This window comes from Gambusia affinis, linkage group LG13 (assembly GCF_019740435.1).
Source record: "Gambusia affinis linkage group LG13, SWU_Gaff_1.0, whole genome shotgun sequence".
NCBI lineage: Eukaryota > Metazoa > Chordata > Actinopteri > Cyprinodontiformes > Poeciliidae > Gambusia > Gambusia affinis.
In genome coordinates this window covers 15,112,009-15,139,362 of record NC_057880.1, presented here as the reverse complement: position 1 = coordinate 15,139,362, position 27,354 = coordinate 15,112,009, and the positions used below count along the sequence as shown (strand labels likewise).

Here is a 27,354-nt window from a genome sequence, read left to right as displayed (position 1 = left end):
GCATAGAAATATTTAGGTATGTAAAACTAAGCATCTCTCATCACCCTTTCAGTTTTGACATTATAGATTGATAATAAAAAAATAGTGAAACAAAGACACAAACCAGGATCTTTATATGATTTATTAGTTTAATGTTATCTTACATAGAAATTTGTACAGAAATAAACAGTCACTTTAATGACTCCCATCCTATCCCCAAACCTGAAATGTACGGTCTGAGGGATATCTGCAGCTGGCAAAAAAAAATAAAAAAAAAATCACAAGCATCAAACTGTAAAATATCCTCTTGGAAGAGTCAAGAAACTAAAAACCAACTTCATTTGCAGAAGAGCAGGTCTGTTAGCTAGTTTCATTCCTTGTTGACCAGTGGGACGGCTCTGTCTAACAAGGGGTCAACATTCTGCTTTCTTTCCACTAAAACAGAATGGAAGCAATTCTCAAAAATAATATACAAAACCTTTTTATAACTTCACAAACGATATTTACAAACCATCTAAGCACAACACTTTTATGCATGTAGTTCAAAGTGGCATGCTTCCTCTTTTATGCAACATCAGAGGCAACTGTAACCAATGTCAGCCACAGCAAATCCAACACACCTCATGCACGTTACGACTGTACAGGTTGGAAACAGGCAGCTACGGGACAGCAACCGCTGATCTTCATTTAACCAACAGAACTCGCCTGTTATTAGCCAAAGTGCTTCACCAAAAAGAAAAAATGAAAAACTGTACATTTGCAGAACCAAATGGAAATGAGTCGGAACAGGAAACAATCAACACACGGGTAGAAAAAGGCCAACAGTAACTTAGCTACAGTTTTAAAGCTGCAGCTGAAACACATGGAACCACCAACAGAGGCCCGTCTGAGATTACATTCATTTGAATGAAAGTATGAGATTCCAGAGGTTAATGTGAAGCAGTGATTAAATAACTTTAAGTGTACAACAAACAGTCTAACTACAGTAGAAGTGAAGTATTTTTAACCAATGCACCTAAACCCAAAGGCTACTGAAACTTAAAATATTTTGGTCCCAATGATACATTTTAATTTCTTTAAAAAAAAAAAATAAAAAAATAAAAAATCACGACAGGGGGAAATCAAGTAGATATTCCACTGCAATTAGGAAAAAACTCAATGCACATAGCTTAACAATCTCTAGAAAAGCATAAGCAAACTAAACGTACAAAAAAAAAGAAAAACATGAGAAAAATAATGGAAAGCAAGCCCCAGAAGATGCTACAGATTTTAAAATTAAATGAATAATCAAATATGAAGATCTAATAAGTGATTGCGGGAGGGGAGTGAAGCAAAGAAATGCAACTAAAAAATGAGTAGCAAACTGTAAACACGTAGGAGCTTTTCTATCGCTTAGCAAATGTTAGCAGCTACTTGAGCAAAAGTTCAAAGAACACCTTGGCTAATTTTCATCAACACTTTCTTTGATGTTCAGGTTTTCATCTCCCAGTCTAACATGTAGAAAAAAAAAAATTAACACAAAACATTCTTTTAGCATCTCTTTTCCTGTTTGACGTCCAACTCCCGTCAACATCTTTATTGTGTAATTACAAAATAGGCTGAAGGTTGTTTGCCAGCCCAGGTTAGGAGCCACCTTTTTCTCATAGCTGCAGCTGTTTACGACCATCTTCTTTTTCAGAGGGATGATGAATGGAGGGAAGTCTTGGGGTCCTACAATAACGATCCTAAGGGCCAGATTTGATGTTACTACCTGGGAGCGGCCACAGACCTCTTTTTGGATATTTCGGCTCTTGAACTGCCAAATCCAACTGAGCTACACCCATTAAGGGTGGATTATGGTTTCTGTGCGATTCTTGTGCTTGTTTTTCACAAAGTCCAAAAATCACAGCACATCCTGGGGCAAGCCCAAATTTAATGGCAGTATAAAAATAACCAAAGTTTTATCCACATGAAGGTACCAAAAATGCTTAAGGTGTGTTGACTCGATCTTGCGACGGAGCAAGATCAAGATCGCAAGACTGCGTTTCTTCAAAGGCTGCGTCCCATAATGATGACGTCTTTGGGAAAGCCGTCCATTTTGGCCACTTCAAAACATCCCAGTTTACTGTAGAACTCCAACATTCGTTTATCAGTCTGACGAACTTTACAGAAAGCACCATGGGAACCTAAGAGGAAGAAGAAGAAAAAAAAACTAATCATGTGACAATCAGATTTAGATGTATTCTGATAGAAATGTATTTAAACAGATCAAAGATGTGCAAGTGACGTGGGAGAAATTACGGATTTCAAAAAATATTAAAAGCGTGGCATGGATTTGTATTCAGCAACTCTGAGTCAGTATTTTGCAGAAACACCTGTGGAAAGTGATTTTGGGAAACATCTCTACCAACTTTGGCCACCTAGAGCCTGAAACTGAGTTAGACTGAGTGAACTATTTGGCCTAAAAAGAAGTTTTACAATTACAAACATAACATAACTCAAAACACACACATGTTGCTCATTTTGATCCTGTGAATTCTTACACTACCCTTAAAAACATACAGGGAGGCCAATCTTTGGGATAGCTGCTACTTACCATTGGCCTTAAGAGAAGATAACAGACATCCCATCATGCTTTTGGCCACACTGGGGTCAGTGACTTTGGCGTGAATGTCCACCTTAATGAGAGATGGGAAATTGGACAGGAAAGAGTCCGGCAGACCCTCCTCCTCCTCCTCATGAAAACTCAGAATCATCTTCTACAGAAATGAAACATAGACCATGCAATATAGTCAATAACAGGAGACACTGTGCTGCAGGATGCCAATCCAGATGAAGTGAGATCGTACCTCGGCCTCAGACAGATCCTTTTCACAGTCTGGTTTGTGGTATTTCTCCTGCATGAAGGGAATCCAGCTCAACTTGCACTTCTTGATGAAAGGCTTCACATCTACGGTGCCGAGAGCGTAACCGCAGATCCCCTCGTCATCTTCCAGTACGAACCCATAGTCTGAGCTCACCGTCAGCAGTCCTCCAACTAGCCTGCAATCAGGTGTTTGGTTACTCACAACTACTTGTCGGTTTCATCTCAAAGGTCGATGGCAACTTTTGTATTGATGTTTTACCTGTCCCCAATGAGGTCGGGTTCCCCCTCAGCGAATGGCTCATCTTCCATCCCTTCGCAGTACATTTCCTTACAGATTTTATAAACTGCAGCCTGAAATAGAAGCAAGACACAGCGATCACGTAAGTTTTACGCTCTCAGAGGAAGCTGGCTAATAGCTACTAGAGCTAACAATTATTTCAGCAATCTTTATTCAAGCAATTATTCGGAGGACTAATCGAGTAATTGGCTTGATAAGTCATCCGATTACTTTTTCTGAGTTATCAGAAAAAGTAAATTGGCACATTCTGCAGTTTTTTCATTTGGCCACTTAAGTTTATTTTATGCAATATTAGAAATGCTTGAGAAAATGCATTTAGACAATTAGCTTTTTAAATAAACATTTTATTGTCTAAAGCAAAGCAACATAGCATTTCTTTAAAAAATGATTGATGATTTGTGGCAAAGGATGCATCTGCAGGTAAACATTTCCATGAGTAAATATGGGACAGGGTCAATCTATTGACAAGTATTTTGATTAAAAATTGGTGCTAAATAGTATTTGATATAGAATTTGAAACGGGCAAATCTAAAACTATCACTTGAGGAGTTCTAGGTAGAACATATCTACAGACAAAGAAGAATTTTCTCTTAAATGTGAAAGGTATGTAATTTTGAACAGTTTTGTCCTAATTACTGCTCTGAGGGTGTTGTTCTTCCAGTCAATGGCATGTTTTAGAGTCTGAATGCTCCAGTTAATGATTATTTGATTACAAAATTAGTTATTACTTCAATAATCAATTAGCTGTAAAAATAAGGAAATCAAATTCCATCGTTGGCACCCTGAAGTTATCTGTTAAGTATTTTTTTCAACAATTGATTAGTTTTGACCAATCGCTCCTATTTCACCAGTACAACAGTAGCTTACAGATTGCTGAGCAAATTGCTACAGAAACGCGGCACACCAAAGTACGGCTACAATCAAAGGGACGTTACCTCATCTTTGGGATAGTATGGCCTTATGGTATAGATTTTGGAGGTTGGCAGAGAAGGTGGAGGCTGGTAGAAAAGATCGTTTGCCCCATCTATTGGCAACAATCTCTGTGGGTATCAAAACAAAGAGGTTCAGTCTAACGGAGAACAGGCAGTCTGTTGCTTCGGTTGACTGCCTAACTGTGCATTTGCCAAGTCGTGCCACTGTCAACCCAAAACGAACCACAAACGACAGCGAAGGACTTTGAAAGTTAAGATTAATCAATGGCCCAGAGTTCCTTGTTGGTCTGACAGTGGACAACTAGAGCAAATATCACATTTTTTTTCTAACTTTTTCCTTGGAGCAGAGAAAAAGACATGTGTTTGCAAACGCAGTGAAGTGAGGGTTTCGTTTTGGTCTGACTAAGGCTTTACTGGCTCAAGGAGATGCTCCTTTCCCTTTGGTAAGGCATCGCAATATTACGCTTGCGCAGGACCCTCCTGTTGAGAAAAATAATGATGCTGGCACAGAAATACGGAGAACTCGAAGAAAAAAAAACCAGAGGGGTGGAAATCAAATTGGAGTCCTTTTGCTCAACCAAATGGAAGTGGTGTTTCAGAGAGGAGGCTGGTGTGTTTAATCTTGGAGTTCTCCCGCTTGCGCTGATGCTTTTTTTTTGCTGCGGCGCTTTCATGACACAGGGGTCTTTTTTACTTATAATTTTTTTTGCGCTGTGCTTTCCTGCAAAGAAACGACATGTCATGAAAATAAAACCTAGCCATGCTCGCTTGCGCCGCTTGCGCCAGGGAAAAACAGCATCTCCTTTGGCAGCTGCTGAAAGAAACTAGAAGACGTCAACCAGAAAACGCCACGGCAAATTGTTTTTTTACAGCTTTAGGCTCTTTTATGAAATAGGGGGAAATTGCCATTCCACCCATAGAGTCTGATAACTCTCCACAGTTAAAAACCTGGATGCTACAGGATTAGTTTGTTACAATCAGCTCACCTTTGACAGACCAAACCTCATCAAACCTACGCACATTTACCATCGTCTTCCACAGCACTGTTTTTTTTTTGTTTTTTTGTTTTATTGCCATTATTTCGGTGCATTAGATACCTGGAACTCTCCTGCTAGACCTCCCCTAAAGGCCCAGGACTCTTGTTCTCCTTTAGGGAATTGTGCTGATGACTGACTACGACACCCTGTTAGGAGCAGAGCCAAGCGGACATTGTTACCACAGGATGGGGCTCTGATACAGATGAAAGGAGTGGGGAATGAAGGGGGCAATATGTAATATAAATTATTTTTTTAATCATTAAAACATAAAATGGAACAAATTGGTGATGCATAAAAATACTTCAATGATGTAATGGGGTTCAGGCATCTAAATCTCATGTTTGTGGAATTATGGTGAAACTCAAAAGCAAGATTATGTGTTCAGCAATGAAATTAACCGGCTATAAATCTCAGTCTGCAGGTTATCGGCTCATTTTCTTAATCTCCTCCAACCTTTGCGTGTAAAGAAAGGTAATACTTCTCCTGCTGATGGAACATACTGACCAACAGTGGGATAAACTATTCTGTCTATGGCTCACAACAGAAAGCTTTAGCTGCCATCACCCCACTGATCTTAGCACCCCGTGTGAAGTCACATTCTCATTTTATCTGCCTTGTCACATGACGGGGGGAGCACGAGTCATTAAAAACCAGGAAGACTGAACGAGAGGAAGTCAGCACACTCCCAGAGTTAAAGGGCCTCTCAGTTTTATATCAAAAGCCACAGATAAAAGAACTCTAAGTAAAAAAAAAAAAAAAAAAAGTTAAAAAAAGACAATAAAAATAAAAGATGACTCCGAGGTCAAAACACAGCAGAGAAAACTTATATCTAAAGCACGCACAGTCCTTTAACAGATTGAATAAAACAGCTGCTAACAAAGTCTGAACCTGGTTGACAAGAAGCCCTGTCATGTGACCAGCCAAATGCAGCGCGCGTGCAGGAAGCCTAACCCTGCTTTACACATGAACCTCACACTGATCAAAACAATGTCCTGGGAAGAGCTGACAGCACAGCACGCAGATGCACCCGCATGAAGGAACCCTGAACTGAACATTACTCACTTATTTTTTAAGAAAAAAAAAAAAAAGAGCTCAATCTCTGTGGATTTACCTCCACCAGAATCAACTGAATGTAAACAAGAAGCAGGAGTGACTGCTTGTTTTTAATCCAGCTACTGTGGATGTGAGCTTCCTTCCTCTATTTAGAAACGTGTCAAATTAATGCTGAGGCCAAAACTCAAGTTCCTCTGGGCAGGTGCATCAGGCTGGTCTGAGAGTTTATTTAGGCCTACTGACAGAAACAAAAAACAAGTTAGGAAGATGCCGCTAAAGAGAGAAATTTTTGGAGTTAACCACTGGAATTCAAGCTTAAAAATCGCTGCGCAGGATGTGACTTCATCCGGAGGGTTGTTTTCTTTCCTCCAATTCAATCGTTTTACATAAACAAATTTGGTTTGAAAAAAAAAAAAAAAAAAAAAGAATTACGCTCAAATTCAAACATGAACCAAGGAAAGAGACAACGCCTGCATTGTGCATACATCGGCCACTGTCGATCCAATAGCAGTAGAAACTTGTACTGTGGATTCTTCCATCTGTACATAGTGAAGGGAGAAAACAGTAGAAAATAGTTATTAGTAAGTGTTCTTAGTACAACATTTAGGGAGATTGCGACTAAGTGCCGGCTGCAAGGCTTCCATCAAGGGAAATTCATGTCAACTGATGAGACAACTCGTGTTTGGTAACAAACAAACATAGCGTTAAGAAACTGCGCAACACGGCAGCAGATAAAAATCTAATTAAATAAATATGGAGACTGATTTTCTCAGTGTCTCTGGCTTATAGAAAAATATGTCCATTTTAGGTAAAGTCAGACGTGTAATGTGTGAAGTGAAGCCTTTTTCCAGAGCAGGTTTTGCTGCCTGCTGTGTTCTGTTGGCTAGGATCCCAGCTTTACAAAGTAGCTGAACAGGGAAGAAACCTGTGAATGAAACTGGGTTACAGGAAGTAACCTACAGGCCATGCTGGTGCTTCTGGGTAATCAATGCAACTCTGAAAGAATGAGACGTCGTTCCAATAGTGGATGCCACTCAAACTGTATCCAGTGTTTAACCGCACACAAGTGCGAAGAGGCACGTCTGCTGCCACGGCAAGAGACCACCTCCTTTCTTTAAAGGTTGACAATAAAAATCAGGCATGAGCCGGTTGTTGCTACGACACCTTTACATCGCTGTGAAAAATTATAGCTTGAATACTCCGATTTCTCCCAGAGAAATGCAGTGCTGACCCTCCCCCACCTATTCCTGATATCACCAGCTGGCTATAGAACTACAAAACCTCTCCCTCATTTACAGGAAAGACAAAATCATATGCTTGGAAATGTTTCTAATTTTAAAAAAGTGTGGACAGTGATTGCGTTTAACTAAAGGAGGACTACATCGCTCTCATTAAATACTACAGCTTAAGAACTACATTTGGCAAGCTACAAGCAGCATTTCTTCTCTACCTAAGCAGATTATTAATTATATAGCTAATTTGTGTTATAAGTGTGCTATCCCACAAATAAAATTAAAAATGAAATACACATTTCAGGTTAGTAAACATCTAAGTTATACTACTTTTAGCTGGTGTTCTGATTTTATAGATATTATAACAATAGGTTAAATTTTTTTTTGCAGTAGGATTGATTATTGATTTTCTGTATTTTATGCAAGTTTCAGTATTTGTACTGCGAGCATCTCATACCGGCCCATGCCTAATACAGACTGTGGTAACAAATCAGGTGATAATCATCATCCATCTCGAGGCCTCGTCTCTGAGGCAATTTTGCAAAAAAATATTCTCAGCAATATTTCAAATACTTTCAGCTAAAACACTTCAGATATGTTTGAGTTTATTTTTCTCTATGCACCAGAATGGCCTTCAACAATGAGTCAGTCAACTTGCTCTCCAAGCTCGCGTGCGCGCCAGGGCATGAAACAGGGGGGATAGGGATTTTCCCTATGCCCGTCCCCACAGACAGAAATGGAGGCAAGTGTGTCTGAGTGGTAATGTAGCAGTGATGTTACTGGACACACAGCAAGCAGCAGTAACCCTGTAGTGGTATCTATACTGGATATCTTAAATGCTGAACTTTTTGTTGGATAAACAGGGAGGCTGCTAGCAGTGCAAGCGGCATTCAGTCTGACGTAAAAACATGTAAATTACAGAAAACAATCAACATGTGTTCAAAAGGAGGAATTTCTTTGACGCATTCTGCTTAATCTGTGCAAAACTGATCTATAATAGGATCTTCGATTGCTTATAGAACTAACTTCAGATTACTGTCATGTACAAATGTTTTGTGAAGATGCTAAAATTTGAAAATTTAAATAAACCTCACTTATTAAATCTATGCTCCTAATCAATAACTTATCTAAGTGTTTGCTCCATTAGATCTAATTTTCAGAAAGTTTCTTTTAACAAATACGTGTTTGTGTATACATATTGGATGCTAAGATACTTTTTTCTTTTTTTTTTGCCAAGACGAAAAGGTCCCAAAGCTCCTCAATACGTACCGAGCCACAAGACAAAAGACTTGACCATAGACATGATGCTCTTGATGTCCCAGATGTAAGGGTAGAGGTCGAACAGGATGGTGCGGTTGGCTGTGTTGGACAGCCGTGTGAACATGTGGATAACGGAGCAGCACATGTCTTGAAACTTCTCCGCCCGCAGCTGCCATTCAGCCACCTGAATGTAAAGAGCCAGAAAGATAATAAATACTCATTGTTAATCATAAGGGGTTCATTAATGCTCGATTTGGGATGTGAAATCACAGCTCAATTAATCGGCCTCTCTTCCTTAGGTAACTGTTTAATAGCAACAGGCTTTTTAAACAGAATCAATCTGCCTGCTTTGTTTTGGTTTGATCTGATCTGGAGGTGAATTAAACCAGCTTGTCTTTGTTGTTATTTGTGTTTGAACTCAACTGGAATGAATTCATTTAGTGAAAACTACAGCATAAATCTTAAGATTTCTTGTTCCAACTTTTTCACAGAAAATATATAATTTTGGTTTAATATACGACAGTGAATTTTTTCCTCAAATATAGCTTAAATAATTAAAGGGTTGATCTTTCTGTTGTTTATACCTGTGTTTTTTTACTGTACTGAGCTAAAATAACAGATGACTCAATATGAGGGGAGCTGTTTAAACAAACAAGAATGGCTCAACACTGTGCAAGCATCCAGTTTATCATCATACCAACACCACCCAATGGACACTGAGGGTAGTACACATCCACCATTTTGTTTTCAACTCCATTACCAGCTGGTCCGTTAATAATGCACCTCAGTTCTCACACAGATGTCTCTCTCTTCAGAAAAGTCCGGCTTAGAGAATCATCTCACCTTTTCACTTTCTTTTCTCTTACAGTTGACGCTGACGACGCTGCTGTTGGCTCTCAACCAGTTGAACTCCTTTAACATCTGTGTGGCCTTGGGTCCATGTTCATAAGGCAAGTAAAAGAGCTCAGCCAGGAGACACAGGTCCTCGAGTGTTGGAAGTTCTGGTGTGAACAGAGGCTTCTCGTCGGGGCCGGGCACATACAGATCCTGATGATTTAAAAAAAATAAAAATAAGAAAAATTTGAACTTAGAGGTTTATTCTGCAATACTTTTGTCCTAAGCTTCAAATATAAAGAATCTTAGTACCTGTTTGAGTTGATCATCCGTCTGCATAGGAGCAATATCACTCCCAGAATCCTCCTGGATTGACTCTTCTGGGGACTTGGATTCAGCCAGACTCTCCTTGTCTGTATCCATGGGTTTCAGGTCCTCGGCCATTTTGTCAGTCAAGATGGGAGCGACGTCTTTCTCTTCTGGATCGGCTTCTGCCTCTGGCTCGTCCAGCTTCTCTACCACCATCTCCATGGGCTCCTCATCTGAATCCTTCTTTTCCACATCCACCTGCATAGACACAGTAAATCATATTTATTTTATTTTTTTTGAAAAGCACCTGAAAACAACAGTGTAATGAGACGGGTGCAGGAATGAGAAAGGATACAGCATTATTTCATGACACAAACACAAATCATAAACAACTTTGTTCCTTGTTAATCATGAATAATTGTTAGAATTAACTATACAACAATTTAAATCTCACCTCTTCTACCTCTTCAGCTGTTTTTGAAAAGGAGTGTGGGAGGGGATCGAGGAGCAGAGGGGGCATTGCAGGAGACATAATGGGCTGCTGGAACACAGTAGTGACTGACGTGGAAGAGCAAAGGGACGAAGCTGTCATGGAAGATACATCAATGGCCGTGCTTTTGGCACCACTCTGAGGCACCTGTCGGCCTGAAGGAGCACAGGGTCAATCCACTGGGTTTTCACTTAAAAAACACGGCACCTAAAATATTTATTGGGATTGCTCTTACTGTTGTATTGGAGAGGCACACTGAATTCTGCAAGCCACTCTGTCAGAGCGAGCTTTAAAGCGAGCTGAGGGCTGTAGAGCATGTCTGTCTCCAGCTCCTCATCACTGCCTTCATTCTCAAGCTTGATCTGGATGGACACAGTGCTGTCCTCACCGTCAGCTGGTCCAGAGAGACGCAAATTAATAACTCACAAGCATTATGCTACATTATCACAATTTCATATTGGTAAAGAGTTCACACAGAAGTTTAATTTAACTTCAAAAAATTCCTATGTGTAAGGATAGGACACATAGGAATTTGGACCTGTATGAAAGATAATAAAAGTGGTTGGATGGGAGACCCTGAGCAAACTTCAGATTACTTAAAGCAAATTTCTTCTAATTCCAAAATACCTTGAGTAGAAATCATTTTAACGATCTAAAACAAACCCGTTTAAGAGCAACTGTTTTCATTTAATAGGATTATCTAATCTTGTTTTGCAGACTTCAGAATAATTCTAAATATTTGTATCCTTGTCCAAACTTGTAAAATTGAGAGAAATGTAACTTTTCAAAGCTGCATAGCAACTCTCAGTGTAACATTTTTCATGCCGAGATTGCTGCTTTGGCTCATACTTACTCATGACCACATCTTTGCGAACCCCATTCATGTTAGACTTGTACCAGGTGGCCAAAGTGTGAATTGCGACAAAATTGGATTCAAACTCGCAGTTGGGGTTGGTAAGGACTCCCTTCAGCCGGGGGATGAGCTCAGTGGAGCGGCCCTTGTACGGACCCAAAAAGAGCCTCTTTTGGTCATAATCATTGGCATGAATATTGTCCCAAATAACAGGGGCTCTTCTCAGGATCTTTGACACCTCTTCAATGGACTCCACTGGGATGTCTTTAGAAACCACTTTGGGACCTAAGAGATAGTACAGCACATTAAAACAGACAATTTTATTCCACAACAATAACACCAATGAGATTTAGTTGAACTAATGGAATGACGCTCATATGAACGGACACTTTTACACTCACCTGTCCACAGCGCATCGATGCTAGGCAGGAGTTTCTCTCCAACTGTGCGGAGGTAGGGGGATTGCGAGACATTTGGGTAGCAAAATGTTCCACAGTACTCTGCATTTCAGCAAAGAAGAAAAATAATTAAATAAATGATAATACAGGCATTGAGAACTGGGTAAAATTGCAAAGAAAGACAGAGTACCTGTGGGGCAAAACAAGAAGGTTTCAGGCTCTCCCAGGTACTGGTAGATTTCATTAGTTAGAGAAACCTGAGCATGAGCAAAAGAGCTGAATACTTCTTTGTCAGCAGGGCACATGTTGTGGTCAATATCGTCAAAAAGTAAGGCAAAGGATTTGCAGCCAAATTGAGTAACCTGAAGGGGAGGGCAGAGAAAATGAGGAAGGGAAAGAAAAAATGGCAGGTATTAAAAACAAAGAAGTAAATTTGTAGTACATTAGGGATGTGCCCATGATTAAGATTTTATTCCAGTGTTAAAATATTTCAATACCTGATCAAGTTTCCTTTTAAGTGCAGAAACCTCTTTCTGATTAGAGAAGGTTATGTCTAATCCAGGGGAAATGGCATATATAAACTCTATTCCATGCTCCTTGGCGGCACTAACTAAAGTCATGAGTTGTTCTGCAAAACAGATGAAATTAAAAAAATAAATAAATACACACAGTTAGCAACTATGATTCATGTTTCTTAAGCACAACATATTTATGCTATGGACATAAAGAGAAATTTATGGAGAAATTTAGTCAAAAATATTCACCTGCTTCTTCCACTGAATACAGTTCTCTCCAGAACATTCTGTGTTTGTAGTCGTCTTTGGGTGCATAAAGGTATGTGTTCAGCCCCCACTTCTGTTGCCTGTGTAATTTGGTAATGTAGAACAATCAGTGCCACAGTACAAAATAACCTGATATTATTTTATTGATACCTTTAATTAGAAGAATGCACATTACCTTCTGAACAGCTCTTTTCTCTGTTCCATAGTCCATGGACGCCCATAAAAGCCTACATAGAGAAAACATATAACGAGTTTCAATGCAGTCTTCTTTCCATTTCAAGTCACATCAGCAGCATATTTTGACCCCCAAGGCTGCCATTAATAAACAACTTGCCCCTCAGATATGAATTATAGCTGGAAAGGACATTAAAGCTGCATGCACACATGCTAATTTTGGCTTCCCATTTGATCGTATTTTACTAGACTATTTTACAGCCTTTTGGCATTCTCAAATTTATATATTGAAATGATAAGTCTGGATTGGACTACCTAAATTAATGTAGAGGCCAAAAAAAAAATCCGAAAACATGATCTATGATCATCTAAAGGCCAGAAAGTTGTCCAAATGCCCCCATTTTATAGGTCTTTTATAAGTTGGGAGGAGGGGAGCGAGGTACGCTTTCATGGGCCAAATGAAAGACAAAGGAATAAACCTGAATGTAACTCGACCTACAATATCTTCCATTTCCCATGAATTACGATTTTATCTTGTAGACGAAAAATGATTACATTTGAAATATCTATCTTTTTACTGCATTTTTTTAAGCGATCAATTTAGATTCCAGAGCTTTCCAGACTGAGCTGAAACCCTGGATGGCGAGCATGCATTTGGTGCAACAAAGAAAAAAAACAACCACATTCAACACAGTCTATGTTAATGTCACATTCACAGTCTCATTAAAATTTAATTTACCTGCCTCCGGGAACACATCATTGTTATAATGATAAATTACAAAGAGAATCTTATCACTGCAGCATTTCTACGTTCAATCTCTCACTGTTTACAGATATAATAATAATAATAATAATATACTATTTAATATAGATTGCATTTTTATATTTAGTTATCATTACCTTCAACTACACCACTAATGAATTTTCTGTGGCCTGTCGTTTCCACTACGATGCTGGAGTCCGCCACTGGGCCCGGGGCCTCCACACAAGCCTCTCCAGAGACTGGGCTGGGGCTCGGTTCAACATCTAACGGAGGAGTGTCTAAAGTCTTGTCTTTTTGAACCATCGTACAAGGGTTTCCTCGACACAATCACAAAATCCGGAGGAAAAAAAAATAGGCGGCAAACCAAATGCAGGTTTTTTAAAACAAACAGGCACCCCAAAGGAAATCCACCGCGTCACTCTCCGCGTAACGTCGGTAAAGCTCACGGTGTTAGCGACTATATTCTTCACTAAAATTCAAAACTTGCTTTTGCAAAATGTTTCTTAAATTGTTATCAGTTTTAGGCCACAAAGAATACTACGCATGTGGACAAATTTATAAAGTAAGAAAAACCCTCGTCCGTCTGTATCCGACCATCCTCTTCGCTTTATGATAAATTTAACCTACTTTTGCTTGGTTCTTCCTGTTTACACCGAGTGCGCATGCTCACGAGACTAGTTCAAACCAGTCAGAACCGGATCTAGGTGACAAACCACAGCAAAGCTTTTAAGTGTAGAGAGAGCACCTTCTCTGCAGACGCCATTGCAACTGAAGACCCACATTTCTTTTTACATATTTACGTAATTAGATTTAAAAAAAAAAAAGATTTTAAAAAATGATCTATACATTAGATATACATATAAAAAATATATATATAATTTGTTATGTTTCTGCAATAAGTAAATCACATGTTGATGGAAAAAATGTTAATTGTATTAATCAAAAACAAAAGCTAAGCTGAATTAAAGACTAGGGTTACAGATACCCCTTTCATTCACATTTTAAATACACCATACTATGGTAATAAAATAATTGCAGATTTATACTCTTGGGAAGATGGAAAAAAACAAAGTGCTTTTTTTCACCTACCTTATGATCTTAGAAAAGCCTCTATATGGTCCAACACAAATAAACATAGGTGCTAGTGTACAAAATAAACATTTAACAGCAATTCCCAACCAATCTTTGGATCTTCTGTTGGTACTTTATGAGGAGTCAACATCATCTCATACCTAATGGATTGAGTTGCTAACATGTCATAGTATAAACAAATTGAGTTTGACCGGTCTTACAGGCTAGTAACTTAAGCTTATTTGTATAGCACATCTCATCTACAAAGCAGTTCAAAGTGCTTTACATGATAAAGCGTAATTAAACAAACAAAAAAAACACACAACTATTGCAGAACTAGAGAATCAAAAGTTGTAATGGATGTATGTATGTCTGTATATATATATATATATATATATATATATATATATATATATATATATATATATATATATATATATATATATATATATACACACACACACACACACACCCCCACACACACACACACACACAAGGCTTTAGCCTTGATTTAAAGGGACTAAGTGTTTTAGCATTTTTGCAATTTTCTGGAAGTTTATTCCCAAATAGTGGAACGTAAAAACTCAATGCAGGTTCTCCATGTTTGTTTCTAATTCTGGGGATGCAGAGTAGATTTGAACCAATAGAACTGAGTGGTCTGTAAGGTTAATATGATAACAGATCTCTAATGTATTCTGATGCTATGTCTTTCAGCAATTAACACAAGTATTTTAAAGTCTATATGTGCTACCAGTAGGCATTGTTAAAGACTTTAGAACTGGGGTGATGTGCTCAAACACTTGAATAAGTTTCTCTAGATCTTCTGGGATATTTGTTTTTTAATCCTGTAAATGTACTTCAGGTAATAGATGGCTAACTTTTTGTCCATGTGTTTCTGTAGGTTCAGATCTGTATCCATCACTAAACAGATTTCAGGCCTGAATAGTGGTTTCCAGTTATAATAGCTGAAGGTGCATGCTGACTCTTGATAATTTCTCTTTAGGTTGAAAATAACTTCAGTTTTGTTTCTGTTCAGTCGAAGAAAGTTATGGCACATCAACACATTGATTTATTCTGTGCATTTGCTCTATCTCTGAATGGGTTCATAGTCATAATGCAGAGCTGTGCATCATCTGCATAGTTGTAATGCAGATTTTTTCCTTATAATCTGAGGCAACAGGATAATGTAAATATTAAATAAGAGGGGCCCCATCTGCTTGTCACTTCTGTCCACTCCAATAAAAAGTTACCTATTGACGCATAAAAGTTCCTCTTCTTTAGGTAGGACTCAAACCAATTTAGTACTGTACCAGAGTCCAAACCAGGTATCAACAATGTTGAATGCTGCACTGAGGTCATACAGAACCAGCACTGTGGTTCTTCCATAGTCTGTATCTATGTGGATGTCTTTGAACACTGACAAGGGCAGCCGCCGTACTGTGGTGAGCATGGGATCCAGATTGAAAGGCATCAAGAAGCTGTTTAATTGTTGAAAACAGCTTTTTCAATAACTTTGGCGATTAATGAAAAGTTAGAGATTGGCTTGTAATCCTGCAATGTATCCAGATCGTTTTTTTTTTTTAATCAGTGGTTAACCCAAAACAACACAAACTAATGTAAAATCAAAAACATAACACCAAAATCTTAGTTTGGCTTTTTTTTATTCAAGTGTGTAGTACATTTAAATGCATTACATACTCTGCCAAAAACAAGGAAGCTCAACTCCTTTTTTACTTTTAAAATTATTCCCTCCATACAATTTAATTTCAATTGTACATTTAAATAAAAAGAAACATTTTTCCCGTTTATTCCATTTTTTTAAACTTCTTTTAAAGTTTCATTATAAATTTTCACTTCAATAGAAGGTGTTAGCTTGGAGAAATGAACACAAAAATAATCATGATTCAGCAACCAAAATGTAAAAACAGTGTTGCAGGTGCAGAGACATCAGTCGACTGAGGTAATTGTCAGCAGTTTCCTGGTGGAGACCTCCTGTTACCTCTTCAGATTCTGCTGAGCCTGCTTCAGTAAAGTGTCGAAGTCTAGTGCATGATATTTGCCTTTTGTAGGAAATGGGTCATACTCTCTGCTTGAATCTAAAAAGAACAAGGGAAATATATTACAAAGACAGCAACATTAAAATTTGAAATCTGTATTACTCTAAAAATAACAGCACAAGCTGAGAATTTACAACATAAGCCAAAGTGTTTTAGGTCTAAATTATTCTGGGGTTTTTTAATAGTTCAATGCACAATTTTAAATTGAATGATTCACGGGAGCATCTCAATAAATTAACTACATATTTTAAAAAGAGACTCCTGCAGATTCGTAACACAGGCCATTGACCTGTAACTGTCTTTCTGTTCCTTTAGATGATTATAGCCTGCAGCTAAACTAAACCCAAAATTAAGTTCCTCAGAAAATCTGATTATTATTTAGGAACAGCTCAAGTCACAAAAGGTCCTTGCTGAGGAAGTTGTCTGCTCACTGGGCTGTATTCAAGCAATTAATTGAAAGTTCAGTGGAAGAAAAAAGTGTGAGAGAAAATAAAAATTCTTCAAGAGTTTACATGAGATTCACAAGGTTTTAACTGCAGCTAAAATCACTGCTTAAAGACCCACCAGACACAAACATGTCCAGGATATAAGCTACAACTGTCACACTGTTCATCTTCAGTCAATGCTGAACCAGAAATATGTAAGAAGAGTAATCAGGCCAATGAAGGATAAAGAAAATGGCCAGAGTGTTCGAATTTACTAATTCTAATTTAATGAGAAGCGACATTTGCATTAAGACTAAACTATACAAACCATGTTAAATATTCTGCAACTCATGACAAAAATTTTTCAAAACACCACTGTAATCATGTGGGGGTACAGCAGAACCTCTGGCATGCTCACCTAAATCAGCATAGCTGGACTGACAGAACTGTCTCCTTCCACCAAAACAGAGGTCAAAGGGGAGCTCATCAGGTTTACGCAACTTACTGCCATTTTCAATGGCTGTAAACGCATCCTTGGTGTTGTAGTAAGTTACAAACCCATAGTTATCCCTGGGAGAGATGACAACATTTCAGCAATTTATTTTTCAGTTTTAACACAAAAGTGTCCACATAAAGTAGTAGGAGACCTCTGTTGCTGAATGTAGCTTGCTTTTAAAAAGGCGACCTGGGGATGTTGCCAGGAGGCCCCAGTTATGAACAAGTTTGGATTTTCTGTTGCACTGTAGCTTGGCCAAGGAGGTCACGAGCAAGACCCACCAGGTTCAAAGACAGTGCGATTGATTAATATTAAACAGATTTACTCACCCATGTTCTCTAAAGTGCAGGGTACATTCCTCAATTTCTCCAAATAAAGAGAAGCGCTCCCTGAGCTCTCTTTGGGTCATGCTTCCCCGAATTTTTCCAACATAAACAACCCGCCTCTCCTCCTGGGAAAAAAATAAATAAAAGCAGATCCAATTATATTAGAAACAAGTTAAATATTTTAAATTTGCACATAAAATCTGTCATTTCACTCTGAACTTACAGTGGCTTTCTCCTTGCGCCTCTTTGTCTCTTCCACATTTGTCTTCATACCAGTACAGTATCTAGACCTGTATGAGGGGCTGAAAGAGAAGATAAGTTATTTTAAAGTTACTGCAGCATTGAAAAAGTTACATATCTACAAAAGTAATGGTTAGCACCCAGAAAAGCAAGACTCAAGTACCTGCGCAACCCACTGCTTATACTCCATTGAGCTTGTCTTTGAGGGGAAGGGGATCGTGACGTAGAGCGGCTCCAGGACCCAGAGCGAGAGGAGGAATACGAGTACCTCCTCCTCCGTGGAGGGGACCGGGACAAAGAGGGAGAAGAGCGAGAGGAGGATCGGGATGAGGAGCTAAGACTGCTGTCTGAGTTGCGGTGTCGATACCTACAGAACAAAAGGTAAGTAATGGTGTAAGTAAAATTGAAAGAACTTGATAAAAATAACGACGGATCAACAAACCAAAAAACGAACCTTTTCTTTGCTGGAGATTTGGACCTAGACCGGGATCTAGAGGTGTAGGTGTCTGAGCAGCTGGACATTGGGCTGGGGGAGCGGTAAAATCTTTTTTTTGACCGCCCACGAGTTCTTTCTTTGGGACTACAGCTGGGACTAGGAGTCCGAGAAGCAACGTATCGGCGGTAGGACCTCCCTGATGGCCCCATTCTGGGGCTTGTGACACATTCCTGCTGGGATGAAGAAAAATCAGAAGTCTCCATGACGGAACACTGCTCCGACGCATCTCTGTTCTTCTGGGCTTGAATGGCTTGTGGACAATCTTGAGTTCTGGGTGAAATCACAGAATTTGTGGCTTCCTGTGGAGATGCTGCCAATACTGGTGGAAGTGTTGGCGGTGGGCTTGAAGGGTGTTGCCTGAGGGGCTTAATGGTGAAGACAGATTGCTGTTTAATGTTCCAGCGCTTGCCTGACTCGCCAGGTGAAACACTTTTGTTGGAGAGGCAATAGTCATGATCCATGCATGCCAGATCAGGGGCCACAGGGGCAGCAGCGGGAGTGGCTTTACTACGGATCCTGACTGGGTGCAGAGGCTGGGCTTGTATCTGGATCGCCCTGGAGGGGCTGGACTTGGGACCTTCAGAGCTATTGGGCTTTCCCAGTAGAGCCACAGGGGCCAGAGGTTTCCACATCTGGTTGGGAGAAGCGGTCTTGGGAGCCAGAGCTGAAGAGAAAAATAGAAAGGGTGAGAACCCAACGTTTGCCAATAAGCTCAGTGCTTTGACTGCTTTAGCTCGGAAATTTTATCTGAAAGCAACGAATCGAAGCAAAGTTATATTTTCATTTAAAGCAAAAGCTAAACAAAGACTTAATTGTGTTTTGACTAAATTACCTGCAGCATTGGAGAGATCATTAGTTCTTTCACACTTAACAGCTTTCTCTGGAATCGATGCGGCTCTGCAAAGCAAATAGTGTGTTAGCACTTCGGTTAGCAGTGCTCCGATGGTCTTCAGGCCTAATTTAAACATGAGGACCGACAAATAGGAGTTTTTGCGGTAGGTCTTGGCAAAAGGTGAATTTAGGTCACCTCCACACACTAGAACTGAGTCAGTAATTCAGAGCAGCGTAAAGGGCTGTAGGGTAACTCACCTCGAGTTTCCTACAGCTGCTGCTCTACCAGAGACCTCCGGCACACATTTCTCCTCTTTTGCTAAAAGAATAGGGAACAGGGATATGAATGTGTCAGCAGATGGACATTAATGGGAAAGAAAATGCCAGAAAGAGACAGCAATATCATGCAGTTGAAACGATGTAAAATGGATTTAGATGATTTCAGAATTTATTACTTAACTAGTACTGACTAGGCATGTCCTGGCAACCACCATTAAGGTTTACTAAGGATTTTAAAAGTTGTGATGTAAAGACCACTGAAATGTTGCATCATCTGTGTTGGTATAGGAAGCTACAGCGACACAGTGGGAATCTCATACCGACCCTGCCTAGCTCTGACTAGACTTGCTGCACGCACTGCGTAGCCCAACCAGTTGTTTCTAATCTGCTGCCTCTTGTGCATCTGCCCACACAAAGACAGCAGGGCGACGATTAAATGGATCTGCAGACAAGGCAGAATTCCAGCAGCAGAGAACACAGGAGCCCCCTGCAGAACCAATCTCTCTTACATACAAATCCTCCTGTAAAGCTAAACCCTGTCATAAGTCAAACATGTCTGACTGCCTTCTGTTGGTCAAAATATAAGTAAACTTCCATCTAACATGAAATGACTCCTTTACGTGTTCAACTCCTGCCAACCGGACATAGTGCTGCAGTGTTGTGAGCCGTTACTCGTCACCATTATGAAACTATGAAAAATGATCCTCTGGCTGCTTTTAGCTTGGTACTAAAGTAGAGCTGCGTGACCCACTGTGGTACTGAACATCACAACCTCACAGAAGATTTAATGCATGAGAAGTAGAACTTTAAAAGGTGAAAAAAGAAAGAGTGGGTGCAGATGGTAGCAAATCAAAAGTGGTTACCTTGAGTCTCCTCAAACTGCTCTAGTAAGCTTGTCAGATCAGCAGCTTCAATACCTTTAAAGACACAAACGTTACACTTATAACTACAGTGTGTGTACCAGAACGACATTGACTGAACTTTCAAACATACATGCATGGCTCACAGGTATACTAAAGAAGAGAGAAGCCTACCGATGCACCAAGAAGCTGGCTGTAAAATGGAACTGGCTGATTTTTAGCTTAACATGCTAACTGGAGACGAAAAAATTTTTTGTTCATATTAGTGAGTTTTTGCAGGTTTCACTGACTCAAATGAGACTTTTTAAGACCGTGTAAAGACCTTAATGAAAGGAATTAGACACCTATATCTCCACAGAAATGTACAAACTTCCTCTGGCCAATTGGCGATAAATTTGTACTTACCTGTGATAGACGCAATAAAACTAGCTAGCTAGCTAGCAAGGATGTATTAGCAGATGTCTTATCAGCAGCCTCAACCATATCGAGTTACAGAAGGCAATGAAGATGTCTGAGTACAAACCAAACTTTCCTGACAGAAAACTCAATTAAAACAATAAAAATAAAAAATACAGAAATATACAAGATTAAATAGTCCGCTCAAGACAAAATTTAAGCCCTTTGGGAATGAGATAGTAAAGATAAATTTACTCTAAGACATTTTCCAGCATTAATTTTAGATGCATGAATTTAAACTTTTTTAAGGATGTGCAGATACTCTGGAATTATCTGTTGTAGAAATCTTCCCCAGCAAATACAAACATATTGATTATTTTGTATTGATAGCTGTGCTAATCACTAATGAAACACAGTTTCAACATGCTTAAAAATGTTAATAAATTTTCCCCTCTGTTCTTAATATAAATAGTCAGTGGCAGGAAGAAAAGAGGAAAAATATTTTTAAAGCTGTTGGCCAATTTTGCTGTTGGCAAGTCAAAAAGTTAAAATGTTTATTGGTGCATTGCTAATAAATATTCTGGAATGTTCTCTGAGAAGCATCTAAACTCACCTATTTCACTAGTGAATGATTCGATCAGCTCTTGCGTGTTGCTCTTAGCTCTTTGTGGTTTCATGGTTGTAGTAGATCCTTGTTTAGATTCAACCAGAGCAGAATGGTTTTTGTGATGATGGGGAGTCACAGAGACGGCAGCACAGAGTTGGACACTTTGTTCTTTGGTTGTGGGTTTGGACGACTTTCTGTCGGATGTGAGTGGGCCACCAGATGAGGTAGAAACGGTGATCCCAGGCATATCCTGGGAAGCATCTGTGGGTTTGTGTACATCTGTAGTGGTTTCTGGGCAGACTTTAGTGTCCTGTACAGACTTTGGATTAATGGATTCGGTTTTACCTTTTCTTCCTGAATCAGAAGGGGAACACCTCCCATCTGCTGAAGACACAATTTGGACTAAAGGCTTTAAAGAAGCAGGAGGAGCAAAGCTCTGAGGCACATGAGGTTCTGTAGGCTTGGCAGCTGCATCTGGATGTGCAACTGGAGTTTTTGCTGAATCAGAGGGAACAGTTTGGGGATTTTGGAGCAGTTTGGTAGGCTCCTGTGTTTGCTGGGGCTTAGAAACAGCAACAGTGGATGAAGCTTTGGTGGATGAAGAAATCATGTAGGCTGGCGGCTGCAGCAGAGCCTCTGGGGTGGGGGGTGCACAGGGTCCCTTTGGGCACCAGGCAGGTTTGACCTCCTCCACTTCTTTCCTTGCTGCCAGAGGGTTTGCACGTCTGGGATCCCTGGGGTTGGGATCAGGAAGGTGGGGCAAAGGGGGTAGCTCCTTGGGGAGCTCTGGAAGGCTGGGCCACCTGGTGACGCTCTTGTCTTGTTTCTCCACCGGAGCCGGCTTTTTTTGCTGCCGGAGTCGCCTGTACTCCTCCAGGCTGAGCGGCTTGGGTTTGGCCTCTGGGACTGCGGGGGTAATGCTGACGGGAGGGGAGATATTGGGAACTGCAGGAGCTGCAGGGGTCTCTGAAGATATCAGAGGGAGGGAAATGGAGGAAGCAGATGATGAGCTTTCTTTTTCTTCTGGGGGAGTGGCTGACTGTTTTGGTGTTTTGCTGGGCTGCTGGGAGCTCACAGCTGCAGATGAACACGTCAGCCGACTTTCCTCTGGAGCAAGGGTTGCGCCCCATTTGCGCAGCAGAGCCGAGACAAGTTTCTCGTTCATTTCAGGAGCCTGAGCTACAGTGGCGTTTTCCTTCTCTGTTTTGATTTGTTTTATTCCTTCAGGTTTTTGAAGCGACTCAGGTGGAGATGAGGCAGAAGGAACCTTTCGGCTTTTGTGCACTTTTTCTTTACCGGACCCTTTCTGAGGCTTTTTGGGGGGATCTGTTTTCACCCTTCTGACTGTGCCACTCCTGAGGACCCTTCCTTCTACAAATTCAGACTGCTGCTTCTCATTACATTTCTTTTTCCTTCTTGCTGGGCTTGTTGTTTTTCTTTCCTTTTTCCTCTTAACTTCATTGCTAACATCTAAACCTACTATTTGCGTATCGGCAGGAGCGATTTCAAAGGTGTTTCTAACAGGGACATCATCTTCATCGTCAACAACTATATGCTCTGAACCGTCGGCCAGCTCGTCTTCTGCTGCTTCTGGTTTGATCTCGTTTTGTGGGAGCGGCTGATGAAGAGGATAAGACAGATCCATGTTCGGGATGGTAAAGATAGGTTCTCCGTTTTCACTCTGGTCCACAACCTCAAGCACTATGCCCCCTTCAGGCAACATCTGCTCTCCCTCTTCATTCTCTACAGATATGGCCATGCAGTATGGGTGCATGTGCCGGACCAAATCTCCCAGGCTAACTGAGAGACCATCTTCACCCTCCTGCTCCAAGAGGATAGGGAGTGGCAACGGCAGGCCTTCCCAACCTGGAGGGTCTGGAGAAGACTCTAGCCTGTCTGGGCTATGAGTGAAAGAGGCGTCCTCCTCTTCCTCCCCATCACTCCTCTGGACACAGCCCCCTTGCATCCTGGACAGGTTCTGGGCACCAAGAAGGAAAACATCCAGTCAAACCACTCCATCCGTCTGCTGGAGTATTTTATAAAGGATTTTATGAGTGAATACTTTACCTTTCCTCCTGATAACGGCCTGGTGCTACAGAGCGAGTCTTTCTGAGGTGAACGAGACAGGCAGAGCATTCTCCTGAGCTGGAGACATAGCATAATGATATTAATGTTTGGACTCATAAGGTATGCTCCCACTACTAGAACATTTCCAAGAAACATGGGAGTTGGCTAGGTTCTTTTTTTTTACAGCAGGAAGTAGAATCAAATTAAATCAACAGGAGGGAACTCCACCACATGTCTACTCTGAAACACGGATTGAAATTTGTAGTGTGAGGCTGAACAAAAATAACGTTCTGCCTTCTTTTGTTCATTTCATTTCCCAGTTTAGACTCCTTCAAAGTTTATATTTTAGTTAACTTTAAATTTCACAACAGGAGTATTTGGTATTTTACTCCAGTTTTGTTAAAGAACCCTCAGAAAGGTTCTGAGGGTTTAAACCCACCAACCACATTTAATATCCTTGTTTTACAATGGTTATGATCAATGTTAGTGAAACAAATCAGTCAAGAATGGAAGTATCATTAAATGAACAACATAAACTTCTAGTCTCAGGAGTGAGTATAGGAGCAAAGGATGGGTTCTCACTCTAGCAAATCTTTTAATGGATAGAAAACAATCATCTTCAAATGCTTTTGTTTCATATAATAGATATTTTGTAACATCTCGCAAGCTGCAAGTTTAACAAATCTGTTAATAAGGCAAACCTCTTCCAACTTTGGATGGATTGCAGTTCTGTTTCAGTGTGACCAACATGAAACAAGCAAATTATGTTTGCAGACGACAAGTCTGTAGTCCTGACTTCTAACTGTGTTCACACAAAGGTCTGTATGGACAAAATACCTTTGTTTATTACAGTTTTTCACATGTTTTCATGGAGTTTTGATTTAAATTACATATGTCATTATGTGAAATCTGTGTGACAAAGTCAATTGGGTTTAGTTTTTTGTGTTGAAAATTACTGCTTTTTATTTTCATAACTGATGTGTTACAGTAATACATTTCCGATAATCTAGAGTGACTTTGCTTGGATTTTAAACTGCAGCTACTGTGAAACAATTAGTCTGATTTTATTTAGGGTTTTGTTATACTTTTTTGGATTACAACTTTTCATTCTCTTTTTCTGCCATAGTTGTGTGTTTTTTTGTTTGTTTAATTAAGTTTTATCATGTAAAGCACTTTGAACTGCTTTGTAGCCGAGATGTGCTATACAAATAAGCTTAAGTTACTTGCCTGTAAGACCGGTCAAACTCAACTTGTTTTCACTATGACATGTTAGCAACTCAGTCCATGTGGCACTGAATATTTTGCTCTGGGTAGCAATTCTTCTCTGCCACCAAAAGCTGAAGTACAGAACTACTTTGAATGTTGTGTTTGCATGCAATGCCAAGCATTCCTGTTGTACAGCTGGAAATGAATTCTCAAGTGACTTTTCTTCCCCCATCCCTTCGTTTCAATAAATATTAGCTGTACCCCTGAGTGGAAACACACTCAACTGTCAACCAGGACAAAACAGAAGATTTAGGGATATTATACGCTAAACATGTTTCAGGCTGCGTAACCGTATTCTGCCTCTAGAGAGAGATATGTATGTACAATTCTAATTTCCCTTTCACTCTGTGTTTCATGTTCAAAGACAAAAGTGATTTTGACAGAGTTTGAACAAGATGAGAGCACTCACCGGAGAGAGTTCCCGGCCCTTGGACAGCATGTCTGAGTCAGGCAGCATGTCGAACGGTGACAGGTTCTCATCATCTACGTTGTCAAGTATCTCTGTCAAAGCTGTCAGCAGCGTGGCCTCACTCTCTTCATCGAGACCTTTAGCCTGGGTTAAAGTTATTTAATTTGTTTATTCAGAGCTTTAAAAATAAAACCCTCAAGCGTTTTGGGTTTTTTTTTTTAGATGCAAAGGTAAAATCTGTCTTGCCTCTAATGTTGGCACATCGTCGAAGATGGAAAGGATGGAGGGGTCGATGCAGCTTTGCAGGCTTTCCCCGGAGCTGAGTCCTGCAGGCTGGACAGAGACAAGAGGATAAATGCTCCACTTTTTATGGTGGCAAACAACAAAATGGCAAGTCATGTCATCAGCTTATAAATATACATCAAGTCATCTGTAACAACCATATTTGTTTTTGAGATTTAAAGACCCTTTAATGAGATACCAGAAAATGTCCCAGAGTGATTAGAGTAGCTGGGGAGTTTTCTCTCCCCCCAGCTGTTGCTGCACACTGCAGATGAGTGGGCTGGAGAAAAAAAGACTGCTACATTTTTACCTGGACAGACAAATTCAGGTAAGGTGAAAACATTAAACTGTGGAGCTGTTAAACCAAAGGAGCCCCATCCAGGAGCTTGATTTTAAAACTGTTGAGCAGTTAACTGTAGACTCTATCCCAGGTATTTACCAGCTAAAATCAGCTTGTTAGACCTAATACTCTGCTAACTGCTAACTAGCAAAAAGGCAAAGAGTGTTTTGTCTTAACCAGGAATTTTCTCTTTGCTTTTTCTGATTTAAATAAAAAACAATTACATTTTGTTTCAAAACAGAACTACTTGCTGCAAGACAATCTCAAATTAAAATGCTACAAGACTCATCATATTCCTTTAATTACATGACTTACTAAATTGTCTTAAACAGGTATCAAAGTCATTTTATATCTCCATTACAGCAAGTTAATTACTACACTTTAAAATGCACAAAAAAGTACGAGAAGATGTTGATAATATTTCTTTGGCATATATGGAAAAAAACACCCTTTCATTTTAAGCCATTAGCCCCCTACACTGACTGACCCACGTGTTTCTATCTACAGCGCAGACATGTTGGAGCCTTCCCACTTTCCGTCCACAGGAAGGCTACACTACCCACGTGTTGCACTACAACAAACCATTGCAGGGCCCTCCATCTCTCCATTATTATCCTTTTAAATTTGTAAAGCAAAGTGTGTAATTGTAACCCCATATTCATAGAAGAGTTACTCCACAAGGTGTTATTGCGCTCAATTTATACTACTAGACAATGTGCGTGGTGAAAAGAATGCAAAGATAACCCTCCCTCCTGCGCATGTGTGAATAAACACATGTGGCTTTAAGTCCACAAGTGCGTTTGAATGAAAACCGGTATGGCTACTTCAGTCCCAGCGCTGGTAACCATTTGTGACTGCACTGGTTACAGTTATAAAGTAAATGGGCTTATTTCACAATGCTGCAATGCATTGTAAATTACTAAATTACTCAGGATAGTAATTGAATTCAGTAAACAAATTCAACTTAGAACCACTTTAACGCTTACATTATGATGAAAACGTGAGTTGTGCTGGACTGCTTTTTTTATCATCACCACGTGAGCATTAGCTTAGACACGAAGAGAAAATGCATTCAATAAGCTTCATAATAAACATCTCACAGCAACAAAACCATGTATAATAATCCAAAGCAAGCATTTAATAATATCACACAGCTGTCACTATGTCTTATTTAGATGTTGTTATTATTATTATGAGTTAAGTACTCGGCTATCACTAGCAGAGTAGCCCAGTAACGCTTTCTCGCTCAGAAAGAAACCAGAACAACAAAAAGTTCCTTCAGGTCAAATTCTGCAATAAAAAACACAACGCATTGGTATCGCTCTGTTATTTAAAAAGACGTAAAAATATGGTTTGATGTAGTAATACTGCTCATTCATCCACGTGTCACTTTCCCACGCCAGCTTGTACAGCCAACGCAACAAGCCAGCTCTACAAAGACACAGAAAACTCCAATAACAGATATCAGGCGGTGGGAAAAAACGAGCACAAGTTGTTCCTCACCTCGCCTAGTGTTTCCAATGAGAATAAATCCAAATTGCACGCTAATAAAGCCTCCTCGCCTGTTCCCCACCGCGCCGCCATCTTGCATGCCCACTCCCTGCCGGGGCCTCGTTTGAGAATGAAAAAGTAGTGAATCAGGCGAGGAACAGGCTCTAAGCCGGTAG

The 27,354-nt window shown here is 39.9% G+C and overlaps 2 protein-coding genes and 1 non-coding gene across 3 annotated transcripts; all 3 read right to left on the bottom strand.

Annotated features, from left to right (window-relative positions):
• Nucleotides 1–106: 106 nt before the first annotated feature.
• oga (O-GlcNAcase) lies at nucleotides 107–13,899 on the bottom strand. The gene is made up of 18 exons (XM_044135883.1): nucleotides 13,377–13,899; nucleotides 12,478–12,529; nucleotides 12,285–12,382; nucleotides 12,018–12,148; nucleotides 11,711–11,882; nucleotides 11,524–11,622; nucleotides 11,123–11,407; nucleotides 10,505–10,663; nucleotides 10,234–10,424; nucleotides 9,783–10,037; nucleotides 9,480–9,683; nucleotides 8,646–8,820; nucleotides 5,152–5,237; nucleotides 4,058–4,162; nucleotides 3,084–3,175; nucleotides 2,808–3,000; nucleotides 2,555–2,717; nucleotides 107–2,144 (listed from the first exon to the last, which is right to left on the bottom strand). The coding sequence occupies exons 1-18, from the start codon at nucleotides 13,540–13,542 to the stop codon at nucleotides 2,008–2,010; spliced, it is 2,763 nt and encodes a 920-aa protein (XP_043991818.1). The 5' UTR covers nucleotides 13,543–13,899; the 3' UTR covers nucleotides 107–2,007.
• A 2,055-nt stretch (nucleotides 13,900–15,954) lies between these two features.
• pprc1 (PPARG related coactivator 1) lies at nucleotides 15,955–27,354 on the bottom strand. The gene is made up of 14 exons (XM_044137312.1): nucleotides 27,191–27,354; nucleotides 25,312–25,398; nucleotides 25,066–25,209; nucleotides 23,391–23,468; nucleotides 21,330–23,301; nucleotides 20,324–20,377; nucleotides 19,440–19,500; nucleotides 19,183–19,247; nucleotides 18,309–19,014; nucleotides 18,018–18,221; nucleotides 17,838–17,916; nucleotides 17,618–17,739; nucleotides 17,211–17,362; nucleotides 15,955–16,406 (listed from the first exon to the last, which is right to left on the bottom strand). The coding sequence occupies exons 1-14, from the start codon at nucleotides 27,269–27,271 to the stop codon at nucleotides 16,306–16,308; spliced, it is 3,906 nt and encodes a 1,301-aa protein (XP_043993247.1). The 5' UTR covers nucleotides 27,272–27,354; the 3' UTR covers nucleotides 15,955–16,305.
• On the bottom strand, nucleotides 17,450–17,589 carry LOC122843065. The gene has a single exon (XR_006372662.1). It is a non-coding gene; the product is annotated as a small nucleolar RNA SNORA50 (small nucleolar RNA).